This window comes from Rhizopus delemar, genomic scaffold, assembly GCF_000149305.1.
Source record: "Rhizopus delemar RA 99-880 supercont3.21 genomic scaffold, whole genome shotgun sequence".
Lineage (NCBI taxonomy): Eukaryota > Fungi > Mucoromycota > Mucoromycetes > Mucorales > Rhizopodaceae > Rhizopus > Rhizopus delemar.
In genome coordinates this window covers 310,449-333,348 of record NW_027137847.1, presented here as the reverse complement: position 1 = coordinate 333,348, position 22,900 = coordinate 310,449, and the positions used below count along the sequence as shown (strand labels likewise).

Here is a 22,900-nt window from a genome sequence, read left to right as displayed (position 1 = left end):
AACATAAAACTTAAACTTTGGAAAAGAATTGATTATTCTTTCTTTCGCTAATCCGTAAGTAAATTTCCATCTACTGCATCATCTATCCATCTACAAAAATGCCCAAATCCTTAGCATACGAAACTCAAATGGACATCAAATTAGCAATAGAGCATGATGTATTGACTGAGGTTACTGCAAAACGGTTTGGAGTGCATCAAAACACTGTTATCAACCATGCAAATAAGTGGATGCCTAACCGGATTCGCAAGAAAGGTGGCAAACAGCATCTTGTAAGCGACATCACTCTTCGTCTAATCAAGCGAGAGATCGTAAATGACTCATTAAGGACTACCAAGAAGATCCACCTGAAGCTGGAAGAGTTGTGGCATTCTATGTCGTTCCAATCTGCTGTTAATGTTTTGCATTCTGTGGAGATCTTTGTTGAGATAAAAAAGAAGAAGCCTTTACTCGCTGCACAGCACAAAAAAGCTCGATTAGCTGGAGCTAAAAAGCATCAGTATTGGACCATTCACGACTGGCGACGTGTCATCTTCTTGGATGAAACCAAAATTAATATTTGGGGCTCGGATGGCTGTAAATACTACTGGAAGCGTAAAGGAGACTGTCTTCAGCCTCATCACATTGAAGTTACAGTGAAGCATGGTGGTGGTGGTACCATGTTGTGGGGCTGTATAACCAGTGAGGGACCCGGGTATGCATGTCAGATATATGATGGCATCATGAATTCAGAGGTATAGCAAGAAGTCCTTGGCACAAGCCTTAAGGACACGCTCCGGTACTATGGCCTAGATTGGAAATCATCCATTTTTCAACATGACAACGACCCAAAACACCGATCAAAGTCTACAAAACAGTATATGGAAGATAACAGTATGTGTGATATTGATGACTGGCCATCCCAGAGTCCTGATTTGAGTCCAATCGAGCATATATGGTATCATCTTAAGCTGAATCTAAGTATGTACTAAAATAGAGCAAAAAGCATGCAGGAACTATGGCAGAGAGTGGAAAAGGAATGGAATCCCTTTACTAAAGATCAATGTTTAAAGTATATTGACAGTATGCCAGAAAGAACACAAGTTCATTGCTGAAAAGGGCGGATCCACTAAAAATCAATAAAGTCAAAATACCTCACAAATAGACCGAGCTTAAGTATCTGTATCCTAATAGACCTCAGCTACTTATCTGGGCTTAAAATTCTGGCACACAATAGTGCACACATAGTTGGTTTTATATTTTAAATTTGAAATGATTGAGCCAATTTGTTATGGAATTACATCAAAAATAAGTAAAAATCATCATACGTTTGTGAGGTATTTTGACCCACTGTATCTAAAGTGGATTTTTTCAATCCGGGAATGCGTTCCATAACTTGTTCATATGTCATGTTACTAGCCAAGAGCAATTGGATTTGATTTTGAGCAGATTTGCTGATAGTACGAGTCATTTGAGGCAAGATAAAGTTCAGAAAGTACAGTATAGAAAGAGACAAAAAATATTGTAAAAAAAACTGACAACGTACGGCTATTTATACTTTACATTAAAGGTATGAGTCATAGATTGTCATAAATAAGGTTGGTATGCAAATTCCGGTGATTTATGATTGATAAGAAAGCGATGTTTGGAATGGATTGCAAAATAAGCGGGTAGCGGAAAAATTGTCCCAGTGCGGTGGTTTTTTTCTATTGCTGATAAACTCAGACTGTGTAACCTCCGAACACTGAGTGCTTGATATAATGTAGCACGGACTGAGACCTTTCTAATGAGCATAGAACTATCCGCATAGCCTGAGAATTGGTTGAGCTATGGAGTCGAAAGTAAAAAAAGTTGAAACACTGGGACAATTAGTCCACCCACTGTACCTTTATCGTCTTGTTTCTGAACCTTGTGGCATTGAGATATTTGGTACTTATAATATGAAAACAGTAGGAAGTCAAAAGCTAACAACTACTATTTATTAAGTAAGAAAAAGGAGAGGAACTTATAATTTAGAATGAACCCTGGGTTATATCGTCTGACTATTAATTGTATAGTCTGACGTAGGCTGGACTGAGATCAATAATAAAATAATAAATAAAGACATCATTAATGACCAAACACGACAGGCATGGAGCCTTAGGGCAAAATAAATGGCCATCAGCTCTCTTACGTTGATCGACCATTCTCTTTCTTTCTCCGTCCAAAACCCGTAAGTCTTTATCACTGAGGAGGTGATCCCCCAACCTGTATCCGAACTGTCGGTATAGATCGTTATTGCAGGATTTTCCATCTGTAATTGTCTGATTGGTAAGCCGTTCTTTACAACCAAACTCTCCTGCCACCATTTGATCTCTTCCTTTGCTTGTGGTGACCACACGAACTGCTTCTCCCAATTCTGGTGGCTTCCTCTCAATGATCTCGTCAAGTCTCTCTGGAGGTATCGTATGTGGAGCAGTGCCTCTGCTACTGCTGGAATCATGGCAGTCATCTTCCCCATTAAACCTGGGCTGTCCTAGTGTTGCCTGTGTTTTGCCAAATATGAAATAGAAGACAAAAACTACAAAAAGACGATAGTTGTGAAACTAAAGATTATATATGACTTTATTAATAAAAAATATTGAGAGTATTTATACTTTTTGAATGTCTGGGTCTTTACCGCTATTTCAATTGATCGGTTAAAAGAATGATATGGAATATAAGGAAGGATAGTGGATAATCAATAGCCGCTGTCTACTTGACGAATCAAGGGACAATGAAGTAATTAAACTATTGATCTAACGATGGATCTATGAAAGATTTACCGTCCATCTACTATAAATATATATACAAACTCCGCACGCGGAGTTTGGTATGCTTAATATGGTAATTGGGGTCACAGAACACGATTACATCATTTTTAAGCGGAGTTTATTAAGCCAAAATTGGCCAATTGCGAGATCTACTAAGGACAGTCATTTTTTCTTCCTTCTTCATTACTTCACTCAAGAGGGATGACAAGTAGAAGGTCATTAAAAAAGTCCGGGCCGAGATACGACTTCTGCAGGTCGAGAAAAACAGCTCCAAAAACCAAAAATTGTATGACAAAAAGGCTTGCGAAACGAGAATCGGCAAATCAACATTTGTGGTTATTGGGTTATGCTAATGGCTTCTCATTCTAAAGGCGTTGGTTCGATTCTCGGTAGACGCTCAGCAAACATAGTCTACTTTTTGCATTATTTTTGGGTCTAAGTAACTTATTTTTTTTGGAAATATCAAAAGTTTTCGGAAAACTTTTATCGGTTCTGTATGGTAAAACGAATTCCCGTTGCGGAGATGCTGCCTATCTATCGGCTGATTTCGGACAGATAACAAAACATGTAAAAAAAATATAAAAAGGCCTGTTATTTCTGTTTTTTTTTTCTTTCCTTCATCTTTTTATCAGTTTTATCAATCTCCAATGTCTTCTAAAGCTGCTAACAACATGCCAACTCTTGCATACATCGCTGAAAGAACTATGACGGCTGAATGTACATTGAAGTAAGTTTATTTTTTAAGTGGGAGGGAAAATAACTAAAGGCAACTGGTAAAAGTTACTTGAAGGAGAACGGTGCCTTTTTTTCATCGCGCAAGTGCAAGGAAGGCTCCGAAATGCGCTTGAACCAGTCCAGCAGGGATGGATTCTTTTGGCGATGCGGCTCAACCACCTGTGCGTGCGGTCGTAGCCGTATTTCTTACCTGGATGGATCCTTCTTTCAAGGTCGCAAGTCAATTATCCATCAAACACTGTTAGTAGTGTATCTCTTTCTGCTGCAAGTTCCAAACGGAACAATATCTACCATGACTGGACTTAGCCTGCCAACTGTCCGCAGCATTGTCAAAGATATCTATCAAGTAATGGAGGCAGATCTTCGAATTGAAGATGTTCAAGTTGGTACGTGATGCTTTGTTGATATCAGAGTATGTAATTAATTAGTCGTACTTAGGTGGGGTTGGCAGTGATGGACAGCCAATTGTTGTTGAAATAGATGAGAGCAAATTTGGTAAAAGAAAGTACAATAAGGGAAAGAGGGTAGACGGTGTTTGGGTTGTTGGAGGTGTAGAGCGCACTCCCAAACGTAAGGTGTTCTTGCTGACGGTACCTAACCGCAACCAAAATACCTTGAAGCTCATAATCGATACTTTTGCTAAGGATGGTAACATTTGAAATATGTATATACTTGATGATCAGTGCACCTAACCCTTGTTTACAGGCTCACTTGTCATGGTAGACTGCTGGAAAGGCCATAAGGGGATTGACAGCGATCCAAGCCGAAATTTAGTTGTTCAAACGGTCAATCACTCCAAAACATTTCGCGATGCAAAGACAGGTGCCTGCACTAACACAATAGAAGGTACATACTTGTGTAGATCATAGAATTCTTAAGCAATGCTAACAACCTGCTATTAGGTACTTGGAATGGTATCAAACGAGGAGTGTGTGGAATAGGCGTGTTATTTCTCTCGATTAATAAAAGTAATAAAATAAGTCGAAAAATCGATGAGTCTCTTGAACCTCTTTATTGAGTAAGGACGAGAGAGAGAGCCCATTCAATACAAACTACGTCTTAGAATATAATAATGTGATTTAGGGTCCGAGGTAGTACGGTATAAATTGTGTGGGCTGTTTATCGTATATAGCACTTTGGGCTATATATGATATACAGTCAAATTATTAGTTGAAGAATCTTTTGAGTGATCTCACACGACATTAAGAAAATTATTAAGGTAAATACGACAGAGTGACCAGCCGTCATCGCACAGCATCGATGATGCCATGGAAATTAGTGGAATTCATCTGGCGAAGAAAACATGCTGGCAATCACTGGAAGGCAATGCTTGCTTGCTTTTCGCAAGTGTCGTTCACCAGAGCAGGCATTGCCGACCAAGGTTCATTGGTATCGTTGCTCACAACCGTTTTTGAAGATGCCACTGGTGATCAGGGCGATGAAGAGCCATTTATTTTTATCTCAGATGACGATTCCGATAGCGAATCTGATGAAAATGATACCTCAGCACCTAGTACGCCCGTAAAAAAACTCCGAAGTGCTTAAAATAAATTAAGAAATTTTTCATTGATAACTATAAAAATCAGGGCCTATAGCGCCTGTTTTCTTTCCTAATTATTTCCCGCATATTACCTTTTTTGGAAATTAATGTTACATAGTCTAAAAATAGATAACCAAGGCTTCCGAATGATGTATAGCATACGTCTGTACGCTCAATTTTAGCGCCGCTATAGGCTTCCAAAGAGATGGACGGTAAATCTTTCATTTAGCCTGGTAGGACAACAGGGCAAGATTGGCTATTGCAGAATTCTCACGTTTATTAATAGAGATCTGGTTAGACTATAATTCTGTAGTATCCAAGTTTATCCATGAATGTTCACTTTATTAGTTGTGTGGATACAACATTGCCCCCTTCTAGTTTGAAGCAAACGGTAAAAGGATAAGTGAAGATTCAGGAAAAAGTAATTGTCATACACAATAAGTGCGATAATGATCATAGGGCAGATAAATAGACATAGTATAATTGAGGGTAGATCGTAGTAGTAAGTTGTCATAAAAACCTGATAGTAAAAAAACCTTCTTTAGGAAAAATTGTCTTAGGGAAAAAGACGGTCAACTACTTAGACAATTTAACGTCTTGATCTCTTGCTTCTACTGTGATGATCACGAGTAGGAACGGTACGTTTGGGTAATCTTGCTTTCTTTGAGACAGCAGTATTATTACCTGCTTGACGACGAGCCCAATATGTTTCAATTGAAGATCGATCATCAAAACTAGAAGTAGGTTCCCAAGTGTAATCCATAGGATCATCGTATCCTTTCCAATGAACAAGGTACTGGTAATTACCTGGAGTTCCTTTGTGTTGTATAACTGCTTGAATCTCATAATGTTGGTCATCGATTGATTCTGCACTTTTATTGCTGGGTAATGCAATAAGTTTTAAGTGTGAGGTTGGTACATCTCTTGATAAGAGGTTATTTTGTTTGTCAACTAATATGTAACTGCCATTAGTTGTCATTCCACTTATATAAAAAGGACCTTCGTAATACGGATCAGTTTTGTTTTCCTTATTCACATTTTTAATCATGACTTCACTATGGAGTGGGAATGGTGTGTGAACGATTTTGTTTGTTTTCATAAAATATGCATTGTCTACATCCTGAGTTTCCTTAATGCGTTTAGCAAGAGCAGGGATAACGACTTCAGTAGCATATTTAAGTCTGTTTTCTATTGCTTTAGAATCTACAGCTTCACTTCTAAGAGTGGGTTTAATATGAGAATAATCTTTCATATCATTTGGTACTTTATTGAAGATTACTGTATATGGTCTACTCTTATGAAGTCTGGAATATTTCAGATTCATAGCATATTGGGTTGCAGGTACATATAGATCCCAATCTTCTTTTCTTCCTTGTAACTGTTTAACAATAGTCTTTTTAGCAATTCCTACAAATGCTTCATTGACTGAGTTACCAAGGGGATTAAAAGGGTTAGACACTCTCTTATCGATACCACTGTTATTAATAAGTTCAGTGACGATGGTAGCAGTAAACTCTTTTCCGTTATCACTAGCAATGACCTTAGGCCAGCCGAAAGTACAGAAGATATCAACAAGCTGTTTGGCAATAGTAAGAGCTTGTTTATCAGGAATGGCTTTCAAGATAGTAAAGCGAGAAAATAAATCAACCATGACAAGAAGGAAATTATTTCCGCTCGTAGATGTTATATTAAAAGTGCCGAGGTCCATAACCCAATGATCTAGAGGTCCGTCAGGTAGGATACTTCTAGGGGGATGATAACCTGTTTTGGCAATATTAAACATTTTACATTCGTGACACTTGGATATGACATCCTGAATATCTTGACGTAAATTAGTCCAATGGAGTTTATCACCATGAATGGTTTGTTCTATGGCTTTAATTCCATAATGGCCTAATAAGTGAGCCTTTAATATTATATCTTTTCTTTCCTCAGGAGGAGGTGTGATATAATCTTCATATTGCAAAGCGCGATGCAATAAGGGTTTTGATGATGATGATGATGTTGCAGAAGTGACTGCATATGTTTGTGTTTCATAACTTTTAGATTTTTCTTTAAAAGTTGGTTTTCTTTTTTCTTTTTCTTTACCACGGATACTGTAGATGGCAACATTGTTGACATTGTTACCCCCCTCCAGTTTATTGTCATCTGGGAATAAACGACTAAGTGCGTCTGGGATAATATTCTTAATGCCAGGACAATGAACAATATCAAAGGAATATTCGAAAATTGTTTCAAACCAAACAAGCATGGCAGCATTTGGAACAACTTGCTTCTTGATGTAAATCAAGGCTTTGTGATCAGTTGTCAAGGTAAAATGACGGTTATATAACCATTTATTGTATCTCTCAAACATGAATACAATCGCTAACAACTCTCGTTTGTTTGTATGATAACGACGTTCGGTAGGAGAAAGAGATCTTGCAGCAAAGGCGTTATATTGAATGACTTGGTCGATGACTTGATAAACGACACCGCCGATACCATAAGCACTAGCATCTGTTGCGACGTAGAATGGGTACTTAAGGTTAGGAATGTGAATAACTGGGGCATTCACCAAGGCATCCTTAATGTTACGAAAACTGCATTCATGGGTTTCATTCCAAATTCCTTTTAAAGAATTAAGAGATCGTAACCGGTCAAGTGGAGCAGTCAAGCGAGAAAACATAGGTAAACTATTACGGAAATAGTTTGCAAATCCAAGAAAACTCATGACTTGTCTACCAGTTTTAGGTGTGGGCCAAGAATGTATATTTGTCAGTTTACGTTGATCAGGGATTAGAGAACCATTGTTACCAATAGTCCATCCAAGAATGTTTACACAACTTTGTGCAAAATGTGTCTTTTCAACATTAATAATTAAGTTTGCAGCAGTAAGACGTTTCAACACTTCACGGACATACTCAATATGTTGATTCATGTCACCAGAGCTGAAGACACATAGATCATCAATATAGAGTGCAGTGTAGGGAAGATCTGCGAACAAATCTGTAAGAACACGCTGTACAATGTTACCGGTACTTGTCAAGCCAAAAGGACAATGACGAAATTGATACTGCATACCAGTGAATGGATGAGTAAATGCGGTTTTAGGTCTATCAGATTCTTGGATAAGAAAACGATGAAAGCATGCTCGTATGTCGAAAGTAGTAAATATAGTAGCAGAACCCATACGTTGATGAAGATCACTGATTAGAGGTAAAGGCATTCTATCAACATTCTTCACGAGTTGGTTAAGCATACGTGGATCAATAACTGCTCTTTTCTTAGTGTATAATCCGTTAACATCCTTTTTTCCAACAAGAAAAATAGGGTTATTGAAGCGAGTATTGGAAGGAGCAGGTTCAATGACACAATCATCCAACCAAGTTTGAATTTGGTCTTCCATGATTTTTCTGTTAGCAATAGCAATATCGGGTTGTCTTCGATAAGCAAAGGCATTGGGTTCAGTATCAAGAGTAATGATAGCACCGGGTAAATTACAATGAGAAGACATGGGGATACTCGTATTAGCATCTAACAAAGGTTGAATAGTGCTCATCAATTGCTGTCTTTCCTGTTTAGTGCCAACAGGAGTTTCATTTGGCTTATAGTCATCAGGGTTAACTGGATCAGGTATTTTAGGAATATTAGAATTTAACCAAGAAGTGGCTAATCCTGTTAAACCTATTCTTAGTTTAGGCAAAATGTCAAGTCCTAAACAAATGGGGACATCACTGCTAAAATCAAACACTTCAAATTCATATGACAAACGGATTTGGTTATAATAAACAGTAAGATTTATTATGCCTAACCGGCTTACAGTACTTGAACTATTATGTCCTAACTTGATCGATCCTGGATTAGGTGTTGGAACTAAACCAAGCGACGAACAGAACGAAGGAGACACACACGAAAAAGTTGAACCGGTATCAATCATGGCCCATGTTTTGATGTGCTCTACAATAATAGGAACATAAAGCGTATTAGTGTTTGAAGGCGCTTTAGAAAAGATGTGATGTGTAATGTACTTACAGGCCTGAGCAGCTTCAGCCACAGTAAGGGCTTCTGCAACATCAATGTCCATATCGTCTGACGAATCGGGAACAGAGACAACGGGGCCAGCAGCATCAGTCTTACGACCGGAAGAAGCATCACTACTACTTGTAGTAGGAGTGGCAGAAGAACCAACAGAGGCAGAAACATCGTTACCAGAAGAGGCAACGGAAGACAAGGAAGAAGCAGGGGATCGACTCATTCCGCGAAACAAATGAGAAGGCCCAGCAAGATCAGAGTCGTCAGCCGAAGAGCCAGTTGAGCGACCCTTTCCTTTGCATCGATGACCAGGACGCCAGTTGTCAGCACCACAAGAGCGGCACGGACGTCCCAAACCGGAAGGTTGGTTTCTTGGATTCCACTGAGAGGCAGCAGAACCAGAGGAGACATCAACTTGGGTAGAACCCGAAGAAGGAGAAAGAGAGGAAGATTTCTTCATAGCACGACATTCATCGTTGCTATGGGTGGTGGTCTTATGGAAGCTGCAATACTTCCTAGAAGCCTTTGGATAAGGTGCAGCACGAACAGCAGAACCAGAGACAAAAGCAGAGGATTTCTTCCGACCAGAAGAAGAGGAGTCATTGACCATGGAGGGGCCAGCAGAAGTGTGAGAAGCGTTAGCAACTCTACGTACTTTGTACAATGAATGGTACAAAGTCTTGGCCAACTTGACAACGTAGTCGACCGATTCTTTTTGCGCATCCGTACAATTGGCTAAGGACACGATCACCTTCTTGTAAATGTCGGCCTGAAGACCGATCAGAAAGCAACGAGTCAAGACACAGCGATCTTGGATCTGTGCCAAGCGACGGAGGTTGTTGAAACGTTCAACGTATTGGTCAACAGTCTCAGCAGCAGTCATGGAGATGCGTAACAACTCCGTTGTAGACGTGGCCTTTTCTTCAGCCGAACCAACACCATAATGGCCAGTAAAAGCCTTTTTGAACTGACTCCACGTATGGACATCCTCCTTTTCTTGATATTCATCAAGCCAAGTACGTTGACTAGACGACAAGCAGGGAGGGAGAAGACGAAGCCAGTGCTGATCAAGATCAAGACCATGTGCGAACATCACGTCCTGAAACTTTTTTAAGCAGTGCTTAACATCCACAGAGACAGGGGCAGATGGGTCAAAGTCCGCACCCTTCCACTGCATGAGGGGTAGGTTTGGAGGTACAACATTCAAGGCTGCAGGGGCAACCTGAGGTGCACCAGTCCAAGCGGTAGGAACAGCATGGGTCATAGCTCGTTGGAGGAGATCTCTAGTATGAACTAGTCTCTCCAGGTCCTTGGAGCAGGCTTCGTACTTGGCGCGCACCATGCTATCTTCCTCTGACTCAGGGGTCGTGGAAAGAAGACGAACAGACAAGTTAAGGATAACTTGGGTGGCACCGATGATGGTGGAATCCAACTCCTCAATAGAAGAGTGGATGGATGGAGCTGCGATTCTAGGCTCAAAAGAACCAGAAGAAACTGCGGACGTGGTCATTCCAGAGGACTGTGCCTCTGAAGATAAGGTAGATACATCTGACATACGACGGGCGTTATCAGGATAAATTTTATCATTACTACTGGAAGAACCAGCAGCAGCAGAGTTAAAGTCATTTGAGTTTGACATAGTGGTAAGGTAGGTAGTAATAAAAAGAGGGTTGTTTTTAAAAATAAAGTCAATAAAGAATTCACAAAAAAAAATGTTTTGCCAAATATGAAATAGAAGACAAAAACTACAAAAAGACGATAGTTGTGAAACTAAAGATTATATATGACTTTATTAATAAAAAATATTGAGAGTATTTATACTTTTTGAATGTCTGGGTCTTTACCGCTATTTCAATTGATCGGTTAAAAGAATGATATGGAATATAAGGAAGGATAGTGGATAATCAATAGCCGCTGTCTACTTGACGAATCAAGGGACAATGAAGTAATTAAACTATTGATCTAACGATAATTATAGAATAGGATTGAACTGCCGTTGTTGTAATCAGGTTCCGATATAGTCTTTTAGAACGCTGGTAGGACAACAGGGCAAGATTGGCTATTGCAGAATTCTCACGTTTATTAATAGAGATCTGGTTAGACTATAATTCTGTAGTATCCAAGTTTATCCATGAATGTTCACTTTATTAGTTGTGTGGATACAACAGCCTGCTTCAACCTCTGTCTTAGGTTTTGTATCTTCTTTTCTGGTACTTTTATTGTCATCTTCTTTGTGTTGAAAGTGAATCCCAAATAGTCCTGAATTTGCAGGGGTGTTAGCACGCTTTTTCCCTTGTTTATAATGAAGCCTAAGGATTCTAGGTGATGGATAATTCGTTTCGCGGAACTTTGCACTTTGTCCTTGTCTTGATCTAGTATGCAATTATCGTCTAAAAAATATACCAGCCGAACTCCTTCTTTTCTTAATGGCTCCAGGGCGTATCTTAGAAGTTTGGAAAATATTCTTGGAGCCGTGTTTAATCCGAAGTTTAGAGCACGGTAAGTGTAAGTGACCCCTAAGTTTTTGAACGCTAAGAACGGTCTGGAGTTTGCATGGATGGGTACTACCATGTAAGCATCTTTCAGATCTAATTTCACTATATAATCCCCTTTTTCTATCAGTTCTCTCAAGGCTGGTACCCCCTCCATCTTGAAGTGTTGAACTTGTATAAATTGGTTCAATTTTTTGCAATCTAGGATCGATCTTCTTTTCGTCGGTTCCTGGATAGTAAAGAAGCTTGAAAGGAATTGGTTTGAGAAAACTGGGTCCTTGCTTTCTTCTATGATTCCTGCTGTTAAGAATTTTTGTACTGCCAAGTTCTTCTCTTATTGGTCCAACTTGCTGATTGGGTGATGAACTGTTTTCCAAGGAACTGGATGTGAGGTGAACTGTAATTGGTAACCTTCTTTGACTATCTGCAACGGCCAGGGATGTGAAGTTATCTTCTGCCAATTGTGTAAGAAGTATGTTATACGTCCCCCTGGTAAGATACCATCTTCCGGGATCGAATAATTTACCTGTATCTCCTTTGTTGTTTGGAGGTTTGGGTTCAATTGTTTTTGTGGTGTCTCCAGAAGAGATGATTGTGTTGTAGTAGGTGGTGTTGTAGATGGTATTTTGAGTTGTGCTGTAATAAGTGGACATTGTTCTTGATTCTTGTGTTGTGTTATCGGTAATTCCTTGATCTGCTGATTTAAATGTCTCTGCACTATTGGTGGGAGGTAGTATTGTCTGTGTAATTGTTTGTGAACTGCTGATTGATCGTAGAGGGTCCGAAGGTTCCACGGCCTCGTCTTCTGGGCTGAAAATGTCCAAACTGAGATTTGTAGAAAGGTCTGGTTCCACGACCATTACCTCTGTGGGAAAAACCTCTTCCTCGATTGTTGTAATTTGCTGCTCCTGATAAGATCCTTTGGTTGAATCTGACATCATGGAGGTCTTTGACGAAGTCATTGTCAAACAAGTTGGGTTTCCTGTTATCTTCTTCCTGTTCCATGTATCGGAGACTGGCTGGGAGGCGGAGTACCTTGGTACTATACTCCTTTGCTTCTTGATCCAAGTCTCTGGCATGGGCGAACCCACACACAGCTGCTCTTGATGCTTGGGCCATTGCATTAAAAAATAACTGTCTTGATTCTTCTCCTTCGAGGGTACACTTCCCTTCGATGGATTCCAAAATTTCAAAGATTTCAGTGCTTGTTCTGGCTTGAAATCTTGCTTCTTCTGCATGCTTGATGATAGAGGTAACAACTTGGTGAGTGTCAACTTTCCACTTCTTGAGTTCATTAATAAATTCTTTGTTGATTTGGGGAGTCCTTGTCCACTCGTTATGGTTGTATTTTGGGACATTTCGTTTAAAACGTTTGATATCATCCTTGAGGTCTGCGGTTGGTGTTTCGTCCAGAATCTCTCGGATTTGTTCAGGGAGTTGTATCCCTCTGTAAATACTTTCTCTTTGCTCTTCCCTTTGTCGGTCGAACTCTTTGAGGATTTTTGCAACGTCGTCTCTCGTATAAAGAAGTGTTTGTTCCTGTTGTTGGCCTTGGTGTTCAACATTTTCGATATCACTCATAATTTGTATCCACGATGCGCGGCTTTGAAAGATATAGGGAAGAAAGGGAAATTTTATTGGCTATTATATATATATTAAAAATAAAGCGTGGCTCTGAGAGCATTTATCACATTAGGAGCTGAAGCGGAGGAAACTGAGATTGTTGTAGGTACGACCAACAATTTTGTGTTTTTTTTTTCATTTTTTCCCTGTGACTAGCATTTATCGTTGGTCATTTAGATTTATTCTATTCGACAATCTTCATTACAATCTACATTCAGCAAGATGATTAATATTTAACTTCTTAAAATTTCATTATTATGTACCAGGATTTTTTTTTATAATTTGATAATAAATATCCATTGCCTTATATAACCACTACTGTCTTTCCTCAGTGCATGCTCATGTACTGTATTGGGTTCAATAATGCTCTATCATCATTGTTTTTATCATTGATATCACTATAGTCGGTTCATACGCTTTTTTCATTGCAAAATAAAAGAGAGTATTAATATCTAATGAATAAAAACCGTTAGTCAAAAGAAAAATAATAAACAAATAAATTATACCTTTCATCTTGTTTAAACATATGATCTATACAATACGCTGTTAGCTAAGGCTCAATTTATCTAAAGTGTATACAGTATAATCTTACCTAATATCAACAGCAAATGCAATATGAAACAACACATCAAGTACAGTATACAAAAGCAGTGGATGAATAATTATGTATAGTTGCGACAAACTGGTCTACAGCATGGTATGGTGTTGACTATACACTTAAATTGTATACTACAGATAGAGTAAGTAAGATGTCAATGTAAAACAAAAAAAAATGCAATAAACTATACTGTAAAAAAAAAAAAAAAAAAAAAGGATAAGGGTTGTTACATGTTGAAATCTAATCATAAACGAACTTTTTTTAATTGGTGAACCATTAGTTAAAAACATCTTGTTTGAATAAAGTAAATATGATACTTGATGTAAAGAAAGCTAAAGTTTACTATAAGCAAAAGAAAAAAAGCGATAGTTAAAAGATGTACAACATCCAACAACTTTATATCATGTAATAAAATAAAGGATCGTTTTTCTTTTGTAAAGATTAACTTTTTGAGTTGATTAAGCTTTAGCTATTTTGTTTTCAAAGTACGATGCATATCAACAATAGCTAAAAGTATCAGAAACTGTCAACAAAGTAAAGTAATGATAGTTATAAATCATAATAATAATAAAAACTAAAGGAAAGAACAAAATACTTATTAAAAAAAAGATGTTTTAAAATCCATACAAGTTTATTTCGTTGAATTAACGTCATAGGACCAATGACATTGAAGAATAAGCTAAGGCATATAAAAAAAGAATAAAAAAAAAAATAGTTAGCATTACCATCCTGAAGATTTAGTCATGACGAGACAATCCTAACAGACATTTAGCAAATAACAGTGTACTTTATTTAACATAAGATAAAACAAAAAAAGAAAGAGAAAACGAAAGCAATTATATTCTTCTCTTTTTAGTTGAACGACGAGAAGCAGGACGAGTACCAGAACGGGTACGAGAAGAACGAAGAGAAGGAGAAGGAGGGAGAAGGGAGACAGCAGAAGACAAGGAAGTTGCACTAAATCAATAAAAATTAATCATTATGATCATAGAATATTTTTGTTTTTAAAATTAAACATACATGTTAATTTCATTGCTATTTCCTCCTTCTAATTCGTGAGGGGAATCCAGGTCAGGAAGTAATTCAAAATCAAAATTTTCCTCAGGATGTGTATCATTTGTTTGTTCTGCTAAGTGGGTGTTTGTCTCCATTGAGCTACTTGTAGTGTTCGATAGTTTATTGTTTTAACTAATATAGATATAATGGTTAATCAAATGGACGTTTTTGTAGAAAAAGAGTACCTTTTTGTTGTGGTAATTGTTGTATGACTTTGCTAGCAAAACTTGGGCTCCCCAGCTATTAACACATCGACCTAAAGGGATACTTGCTCGTAAAGCGAACTCTTCAAGCTCTTTATATGCCGTATTTTTATAAGCAACAGGAATGTGCTTCCATGATAGCTTATTTTTGTCGATGTGTGCATCCGCAAGAAGTTTATTGCTTAAATCAATACAGATAACTTGTGCAAAACTGTTTAGCTGCGAGTGATACTTTTTGTCTAAAAGTCGTTTATTATCGAGTATTTCGTTTGAATCCTCTGGCTTATCAAGAAGATCCATTGTTTCTCTTATAAACGCCTCTATACATGTTGTGTTGCTATGTTGACCATCACCCAAGCTTGTTGGAAATCGTGGAATATCCCTACGACCGCTCTCGAGTGCTTGTAAATTGAATAGAGGAGGCTGTTGCTGATAAATAGCTAATGTAATGTATTGTAAGTAAAAGGCATCCTGATTCATTTCCTTTTTTTTTTTTTACATTAGGAATTCCTAATGGGACGCATTCGGATGATGAACATGAGCCTCATGAGCAAATTTGTTCTTTCCAACATGATAAAGCAATAAGAATATCAAGATTATATTGCTGCTTGTTGCCGAAAAATTCTTTTTGGTAAAGAAAGTTGGTAATGTTAACATTTCTAATGGCTAATGGCAAATTACACCCATGTGCCAACATAAAGTAAGTAATGAACTAGTATGAGCTTAAAAACATATATTCTTTCATATTATCTGTCATAAAAAATAATAAAGCAATCTATTTACTTGAAAAACAAAAGAAGAAGATAGCTGTTTTTCAACAGTAGAGGGGAACAGGCTTTCCAAAAAAAGACTATTTGAAGAAAAAAAAAAAAAAAAAGACACTTTTTTAAAACGTGAATAACTTTATGGATATCTACCCTACCAACAAAATAAAAATATTGCTAAATTTCTTTATTTTTTTCGCGTCTAAGCCTTTTTTCAAAATTCAAAAAGGTGCAATATAGCAATATATAATGGTTTCTCATAAAAAAATTATAAAATCTGCGGACCAATAACTGTTGTGTTAAAATTCGACATCAAAGGTCCTGCATTATTTGCAGTGAAGTGATTATGCGCTCAAATGGGAGGGGGTTTAGAATTTTTGTAAATAAAAAAAAAAAACCTGTCCTTATTCATGTGTTGTATCAGAAAAGTATGTATTATTAAATTATTTACATAGATGTTAGTACGCGATTTTGCATAATACACATCCGTTTCTAACTACACTATAGCATTCTTTTTTAAATGCAGCTTGTTATGTTGAATGCCCAAAGTAATCTATTTCCCAATGTATTGTATTATTTTAATAATGAAAAAGTAAAAAAAAAAATTCACTGTATCTGTATGCTTGCAGTATGTATGCATTTTATATAATATGTAAGCATATATAGTTTCATTAACGATGTTCAATTATAATGCCTCAAATCATTCTATAATTATGTCACAACAATACTCATGAATATCGCCACATGCATTATTGATTATTTACAGTGTACTTATTCTATGTTGACATACAGCAGAATGATCTACTGTGTTATGTCCGTACTGATTAACAGATGACAGGAAGCTTTTGGTTAATCTTGTTAGTAGCTCAAATCTTTTTTTTTTTTTTATTTTTTTTTTTTTGCTTCAAACGGCTTTGAGCAAAACACATTGGAATGTCATTTGTGAGATACTATGTATTTGATTGTTTGTTGATCATATAAAGCGCTTGACTAAATTGTGTTTATATCTATGCAGATCGATACATCATCCCACATCAATACTTGCTCCTCCATCTTTAGTTTGCCTTGGCAAGGTATACATGCCAGTCAGACTATTTTCCATACAATCGCATCATCAAGCTTGAATAGTGCTTGTTTGCTATACAATGATCATCTTTTGAGCACAAAAATCATTTACTCTAGAAACAAAGTTCTTTAATAACATGGCCAAATAGTTATAGACCCTGCCAACTCAATTATTTAGAAATTTCTCGCAAAGTGAAAAGACTTTACGACTGTAAACGAAAAAGCATTTTAAATAAAAAAAAAGATGCTTTTCGACTCTTGCCAAGTTTACAATCTTTGAAGGCAAGACTACAAACGGGGCAGATAAACAGTAGGATCCAAACTGTCCTTTATAGAATCCTTTTTAGTATTCATTGTATTTATTAGGATGCGACCAAAATCAGTTCATACGATGATCAAAGAAACTAAAAATAAAAAGGAATCGATCCTCAAACGCAAGTCAAAGTTGGTTTATTATTTCGACATGAATGTAAAGCATCAACAGCCTGGATCAGTAAAGGAAGGATACATGATGCTTACAATTTTCTTATGTCATGTATATCGCCAAAGTTGATCAAATCATCTTTTTCTTCTTCCTCTTCCTCTTCCTCTTCCCACTCTTCTTCATAATTTCTTTTTCTTCTCAATTCAAATTTACCACCTTTTGTTGAAGTCTTTGAGAAACCGTCGATGTATTCGATAGCCATGCAACATTCTGCAAGATAGAGCTCTTTCAGAACGACATGTTTCCAATCTGATATCTCTGGGGTATAAAAAGCAGTCAACTCCAAAGTCTGCATACAAAGAGGTTAGTGAGAGCTAGATGATCCTTCTTGTTCACCTTCAGAGCCAAACGATCACCCATACTTGGGAAGCTCTCTTTCAAATCGAATGTCGGCAATTCTTCATAGTTGATCGGAACCTGGCTTTGGGTCTCCTCCTTCTTTTCTTGCTCAACAGCCTGTTCTTCTCTGGGTGATTTCTCTGCGTAGAAAAGAGTGGGCATGCTGTGAATAGGATATTGGTGAATGGGTGTATGGTAATTGTTTCTCTTTTTATTATTGTATCTTGGTGAGGCCTCTGAAAAGGTCACCAGGGCACGACCGTGAAGGTTCTTGGGATCCTTTTGGATGGCATCTGTTTCAACAAGATCATCGTACGCTTCAAAAATAGTATGTGTCTTTGATTGCTCTTGACCACCAACAGTTGTCTTTTCTTCACGACTGACTCGGCCATCCTCATTTAATTCGCTGGCACTCGACCCCTTTTCTGTCACTTGTTTCTTTGATGGCAAAGCCTTCTTGGCCTTATTTTGTTTATTGTTCACATTCAATTCATTCTTCGTTTGATCCTTTTTCTTCAGTCGATCTTTCAGTTGCTTAGCTTCTGCTGGATGATCCTTTGACCTGTCATTTGCCGTGTTGTCCTCTTTTGCCTTGGATTGTTCCATCTGGGCCTTGAACAGATCTCTTGACTCAATTGCTTTCTGATGTTCCTTTCTCAATTCTTGTTGTAGTTTCTTGAGCTTTTCCTGCTCTCGTTTGATCTTCTTTTGTTCTTTTCTGATCAATTTCTTTTCTTTTTCCACCTCTTCCTTTCTCAACTTTTCTTGCTCCTTTTTTAATCTCTCTTGTTCCCTTTTCGCCTTCTCTTTGGATTTCTCGAGCTCTCTTTTCGCTTCTTTCTTTTCTTCTTCCTTTTTCAGTCTATCCATCTTCTTTTTCATCTCCCTCTCTTCTTCTTTTCTCCTTTCTAATTCTCTTGCTGCTCGCCCCACGTCTTCCTTTTCCTTCTTCTTTCCTACTTTCTTTCTTGTCGTTCTCAACCCTTGCTTGTTCTTATCGTCTGCTTTTTTCTTTTTTGCAGTCTTGTCCGCTTCACTATCCTCTATAGTTAAACAGGGATCAGTCAGTGTTTTACAACAAAACGCGACTGTTCCACTTGCCTTGTTTTCTCTTTTTCGAGGCAACCAGTGTTGTCTTTAAGCTAGATTGCGTGCGATTAGTCTTTGAGAGGAAATGAACTAAAATGTCTAGCTTACTGAATCGTGTCACCTTCACGAATGATATCTTTGACTGTATGTTGTGGTAATAAGGTACAGTTATCCAGTGTCAATTCAACTTGTTTGGAATCCATGGATAATTTCAAATCATCCACCATGTCCTTTTGTAATTGCTTGATGGTTTGGTTTTCATTCGCTAAAAACCAACAGCGTAACTGAGTCGCTTCAACACATAATTTGATTCTCATGCTTTTTTTTTTTTTTTTAAAAAAAAAAAAAAAAAAGTTTTTAAAAAAAAAGTGACCTGTTTTTGGTTGCATAAATTTAAAGCACGTGAGAATGCGCGCTTGGAGGTTTATTTTCTTCATTTCTGAATCCTTTATTTTTCTTTCTTTCTTTTCTTTAATAAAAAAGTAAGTAACGACGTTTGACTGAGCGGTGTAGATGAATTGAATGTGATGTGTAGATATGGAAGTGTGTAGTCATCAGGTACAATACAATGGATTATGTGCTGTATGTGGTACATTATTAGAAAGGTAAACCAACTAGAAAAAAGGAAGAGAAATTCATAAAATAATAGCACATCAGATGAGGAACATATCAACATGAGTTATGATAACATCGGACTCACCGTCAGTCGATCGGTAAATAGAAAGCTTTGTCTTCATCCCACGTATCTCTCACCGGTTCTTAGGAAGCGGAAAGGTTAGAAGTAGAGAATGCAAAGAGATTACTAGACCAAAAGAAACTATCACTCATATTGGACTTGGATCAAACAATCGTTCATGCTTCGTGTGATCAGCGTATCAGTCAGTGGCAAAATCCAGACATTCGTCAGTTCAATTTACCCAGGAGTCCTCTGGTCTATTACATCAAGTTGAGACCGGGCCTGATTGAGTTTCTAAAGGAAATCGAAGAGCTATATGAACTGCATATTTATACCATGGGCACCAAGGATTATGCAAAGGCGGTGGCCAAAGAGATCGATCCAGAGGGCTGTTTGTTTAAAGAGCGAATCTTGTCTAGAGATGAAAGTGGATGTAAGCCAAGGAACGCATCTCTCCTTTTTTTTTTTTTCTTACCTTGTCCTTAGGTCTGACACAAAAGAAACTTCAACGCATCTTTCCTTGTGATACTTCGATGGTCGTCGTTTTGGACGACCGATCGGACGTCTGGAGCTATTCGCCTAATCTAGTTCGAATAAAACCATGTAGGCTCTCCTCTTCAGACAAATGCACACCATGCTTATTATTTTTAATAGACGAATATTTTATTGGTACGGGTGATATCCACAGCCCTACAAAGAATAAGGTAATCAAGATCAAGCACACGCACAAAGCAGAACTCATCTGTTATTTAGGAAGAAAGGCAAGTGACAGACTTAGCACCCAGTCACAGCAAAGAGGACGCCTACAGAGATGATGATGTGGAACTCTATACGATGTTAAATGTAAAAGATGGCGCATTTCTTTTTAGTGTATTGATCTTTTGTGTCTGTAGATACTGAAAAAGATACACCAGGAATTTTACAAGAACAAAAAAGAAGGCGATGTCACCAAGATTATACCCAACATGAAACGTCAAGTGCTACACCACTGCATCATCTCCTTTGCACCTGACGTGATCCCTTCCAATCTAAAGGACCCCACCCTTTCATGGATTTGGCAGATGGGCACCTCCTTTGGTGCGCTCTGTTCGAATGACCTGACAGGTAAGACGACCCATCTGATCGCCGTCCGGTGGGATGCCAAGGCCAAGGCGGCCAAGGACTATGGCCATTCCAAGATCGTGACGCCTGCTTGGTTGCTGGACAGTACGGCTCGTTGGGCGATCCAGGATGAAGAGGCGTATGCCTTGGAGGATTTGGATGTGGAAAATCCGGATTCAGTTTCGCTCGAGGATAGCTTGTTTGCGACCGAAGAGGAAAAAGAGGCGCTGGATGTGGATTGGGATGAGGTGAACAAGGAAGTCGAGGATTTTATGAATGAGAGCGGGATTGATGATGAAGGGGACACGACGGATTCAGAACCATCGCCCATCCTGTCCAAACAGCAAAGGTAACTGATCGTTGACACCCCCCTTTCTGCCTGTATTCATCGCTTTATAGTCCAACCGAAAGTTTGTATAAAAAGTGGAAAAGGAAAAGAGAGGCGAAAAATGATGAAAGCAGCGAAGAAGACAATCAGAGCTTAGGGCAGAAAAGAATAAAGAAGCGAGGAAAATCACAGTTATCGAAAGTGACAACACTATCAAGCCATGATACCAATAACAACTCGAGTAGCAGTAGTAGTAGTAGTAGCAGTAGTAGCAGTAGCAGTAGCAGTAGCAGTAGCAGCAGTAGTGATAGTAATTCAGAAAGTGAAAGCACTCTCCACAAAAATAATACGGCCACTAGCACTCCGAATAGCGTTGAAGAAGAAGAAGACGATGACGATCTAGATTCATTTGTTGGCATTTTAGAAGAAGAAATGCTGCATTCATAACACATGTGTTGGTTGCATTGCCAAGTAATAATAAACTGTACAGACATTGTAGATTTTATGAAAGAAAAAAAAAAAAGCATTGCTGCATGCAAGATTGAAGCTGAAGTCAACAAGGCTTTTATTGTCAAGCACTTGTTTATTTCTATTTTCAAATTGCAACTCATTTCGTCACATCATTGAAATTCAATCAAGCTCTTTACAACTTGCGGAATGTTTCTTTTTATGCTGTGTGTCGGATGTTTAATATCCAGTTTTGTGTAAAAAAAAAAAGTTGGCCTGGGGTCGAGTCGATTTCTTTCTTGCAAATTTTGATGAACGATTCATTGAATACAACAGAGATTGTAGACCTGATTCAAACTCATTTAATAAATGCTTCTTGTTCAAAAAGCAGTACTTTATCATTTATAAAGGGATTTATTCTTGGGCAGCTAAGTGTGATTGTGGTTGTGATACTCGTACTTCGATATTTATTTACAGAAGACGTGAAACATGTAAAAAAGGTAATTTGAACAGTAAAAAAAAAAAAAGGAATTGAAACTTACTCTCACTAGCGATATATACCTTCACGTCCTTCGCTGAATACAGCACCCTCTGTTGCAGCCGCCGCATTACCCAACGACCACATCACTCTGAAAACCTATTATGATGTCATTCACCATCCACCCGAAAGTACCGACTGGCTCAATGTATTGCTAGCCCAAGTGATTTTACAGTACAGGCAAGATGCGAGTATCAACAATCGGATGAGTTGTGCTCTAGACAGCGTGTTTAACAGTGGTGTTCGGCCAAGCTTTGTAGGGCCGATTCATGTGACAGAATTGAATCTGGGACAAGAGTTTCCGATCTTTAGTCGTGCACGTATCCGACCTTCGGATGAAGCAGGTTCTACGGTAATCAGGATAGGCACGTTTTTTTTTTAGCTGTTGACTGATCCTTGTGACTTGTAGAGAGCAGAGATTGATTTTGAATACAGTGATCAAGTTACACTAGGGATAGAAACACAGCTTATTTTAAATTGGCCAAAGCAAGCGTTCGCCGTCTTGCCGGTCTCACTTGTTCTTTCTGTCGTTCGATTTTCTGGAACGGTAAGTGAGATGGAAGGATAGGGCTCGGTTACTGATGGTTTGATTAGTTGACGATTGAATTGATTAATCCACCAGAGACAACGACTAAACCCAAGATTCCACTGGAAAGATACATTGCTATTTCCTCTTATTCTGATTTTATCTTGGACTTGCAAGTACAATCCTTGATTGGATCCAAAACGAAATTAGAAGATATCCCAAAATTAACAGATTTGATACAAACCAAATTAAGAAATATGTATATTGATAAACTAGTCTATCCACAATTTGTAAAGATTAAAGTACCCAATATGTGGAAAGAACAAGAAGAACAAGAAGAATAAAATAAATTGTACATATCTTTCAATGAGTCTATTGTATAGTCATGTCGAATGAGGTGAGATTAGTAAACTGGTTTATACATAAACCTCAATTATTTAAAAGACTTTATATTCAAAGAATGAAATAAAGGAGATCCATGTCATTTGCTTACATCATTAAAAGAATGTTG

The 22,900-nt window shown here is 37.9% G+C and overlaps 10 protein-coding genes across 10 annotated transcripts; 5 read left to right on the top strand and 5 right to left on the bottom strand.

The window, feature by feature from the left end:
- Nucleotides 1-98: 98 nt before the first annotated feature.
- Nucleotides 99-740, top strand: RO3G_16689 (uncharacterized protein; the record flags this gene model as incomplete). Its single annotated transcript, XM_067671273.1, has 1 exon — nucleotides 99-740. The coding sequence occupies one exon, from the start codon at nucleotides 99-101 to the stop codon at nucleotides 738-740; it is 642 nt and encodes a 213-aa protein (XP_067527374.1).
- A 536-nt stretch (nucleotides 741-1,276) lies between these two features.
- On the bottom strand, nucleotides 1,277-1,450 carry RO3G_16688 (uncharacterized protein; the record flags this gene model as incomplete). The annotated part of the gene is made up of 1 exon (XM_067671272.1): nucleotides 1,277-1,450. One exon carries the CDS (start codon nucleotides 1,448-1,450, stop codon nucleotides 1,277-1,279), a length of 174 nt encoding a protein of 57 aa, XP_067527373.1.
- Nucleotides 1,451-3,418: 1,968 nt separating this feature from the next.
- RO3G_16687 (uncharacterized protein) lies at nucleotides 3,419-4,165 on the top strand (the record flags this gene model as incomplete). Its single annotated transcript, XM_067671271.1, has 3 exons — nucleotides 3,419-3,498; nucleotides 3,684-3,892; nucleotides 3,945-4,165. 3 exons carry the CDS (start codon nucleotides 3,419-3,421, stop codon nucleotides 4,163-4,165), a joined length of 510 nt encoding a protein of 169 aa, XP_067527372.1.
- Nucleotides 4,166-5,635: 1,470 nt separating this feature from the next.
- On the bottom strand, nucleotides 5,636-10,699 carry RO3G_16686 (uncharacterized protein; the record flags this gene model as incomplete). The annotated part of the gene is made up of 2 exons (XM_067671270.1): nucleotides 5,636-8,901; nucleotides 9,061-10,699. The coding sequence occupies 2 exons, from the start codon at nucleotides 10,697-10,699 to the stop codon at nucleotides 5,636-5,638; spliced, it is 4,905 nt and encodes a 1,634-aa protein (XP_067527371.1).
- A 918-nt stretch (nucleotides 10,700-11,617) lies between these two features.
- RO3G_16685 (uncharacterized protein) lies at nucleotides 11,618-11,914 on the top strand (the record flags this gene model as incomplete). Its single annotated transcript, XM_067671269.1, has 2 exons — nucleotides 11,618-11,631; nucleotides 11,758-11,914. 2 exons carry the CDS (start codon nucleotides 11,618-11,620, stop codon nucleotides 11,912-11,914), a joined length of 171 nt encoding a protein of 56 aa, XP_067527370.1.
- A 355-nt stretch (nucleotides 11,915-12,269) lies between these two features.
- On the bottom strand, nucleotides 12,270-13,133 carry RO3G_16684 (uncharacterized protein; the record flags this gene model as incomplete). The annotated part of the gene is made up of 1 exon (XM_067671268.1): nucleotides 12,270-13,133. The coding sequence occupies one exon, from the start codon at nucleotides 13,131-13,133 to the stop codon at nucleotides 12,270-12,272; it is 864 nt and encodes a 287-aa protein (XP_067527369.1).
- A 1,476-nt stretch (nucleotides 13,134-14,609) lies between these two features.
- Nucleotides 14,610-14,924, bottom strand: RO3G_16683 (uncharacterized protein; the record flags this gene model as incomplete). The annotated part of the gene is made up of 2 exons (XM_067671267.1): nucleotides 14,610-14,730; nucleotides 14,794-14,924. The coding sequence occupies 2 exons, from the start codon at nucleotides 14,922-14,924 to the stop codon at nucleotides 14,610-14,612; spliced, it is 252 nt and encodes an 83-aa protein (XP_067527368.1).
- Nucleotides 14,925-17,240: 2,316 nt separating this feature from the next.
- RO3G_16682 (uncharacterized protein) lies at nucleotides 17,241-19,000 on the bottom strand (the record flags this gene model as incomplete). The annotated part of the gene is made up of 4 exons (XM_067671266.1): nucleotides 17,241-17,265; nucleotides 17,381-17,634; nucleotides 17,682-18,720; nucleotides 18,882-19,000. The coding sequence occupies 4 exons, from the start codon at nucleotides 18,998-19,000 to the stop codon at nucleotides 17,241-17,243; spliced, it is 1,437 nt and encodes a 478-aa protein (XP_067527367.1).
- Nucleotides 19,001-19,447: 447 nt separating this feature from the next.
- On the top strand, nucleotides 19,448-21,325 carry RO3G_16681 (uncharacterized protein; the record flags this gene model as incomplete). The annotated part of the gene is made up of 6 exons (XM_067671265.1): nucleotides 19,448-19,486; nucleotides 19,537-19,882; nucleotides 19,936-20,052; nucleotides 20,104-20,153; nucleotides 20,343-20,899; nucleotides 20,950-21,325. 6 exons carry the CDS (start codon nucleotides 19,448-19,450, stop codon nucleotides 21,323-21,325), a joined length of 1,485 nt encoding a protein of 494 aa, XP_067527366.1.
- Nucleotides 21,326-21,694: 369 nt separating this feature from the next.
- On the top strand, nucleotides 21,695-22,733 carry RO3G_16680 (uncharacterized protein; the record flags this gene model as incomplete). Its single annotated transcript, XM_067671264.1, has 5 exons — nucleotides 21,695-21,715; nucleotides 21,877-22,215; nucleotides 22,273-22,410; nucleotides 22,458-22,565; nucleotides 22,686-22,733. The coding sequence occupies 5 exons, from the start codon at nucleotides 21,695-21,697 to the stop codon at nucleotides 22,731-22,733; spliced, it is 654 nt and encodes a 217-aa protein (XP_067527365.1).
- Nucleotides 22,734-22,900: the final 167 nt, after the last annotated feature.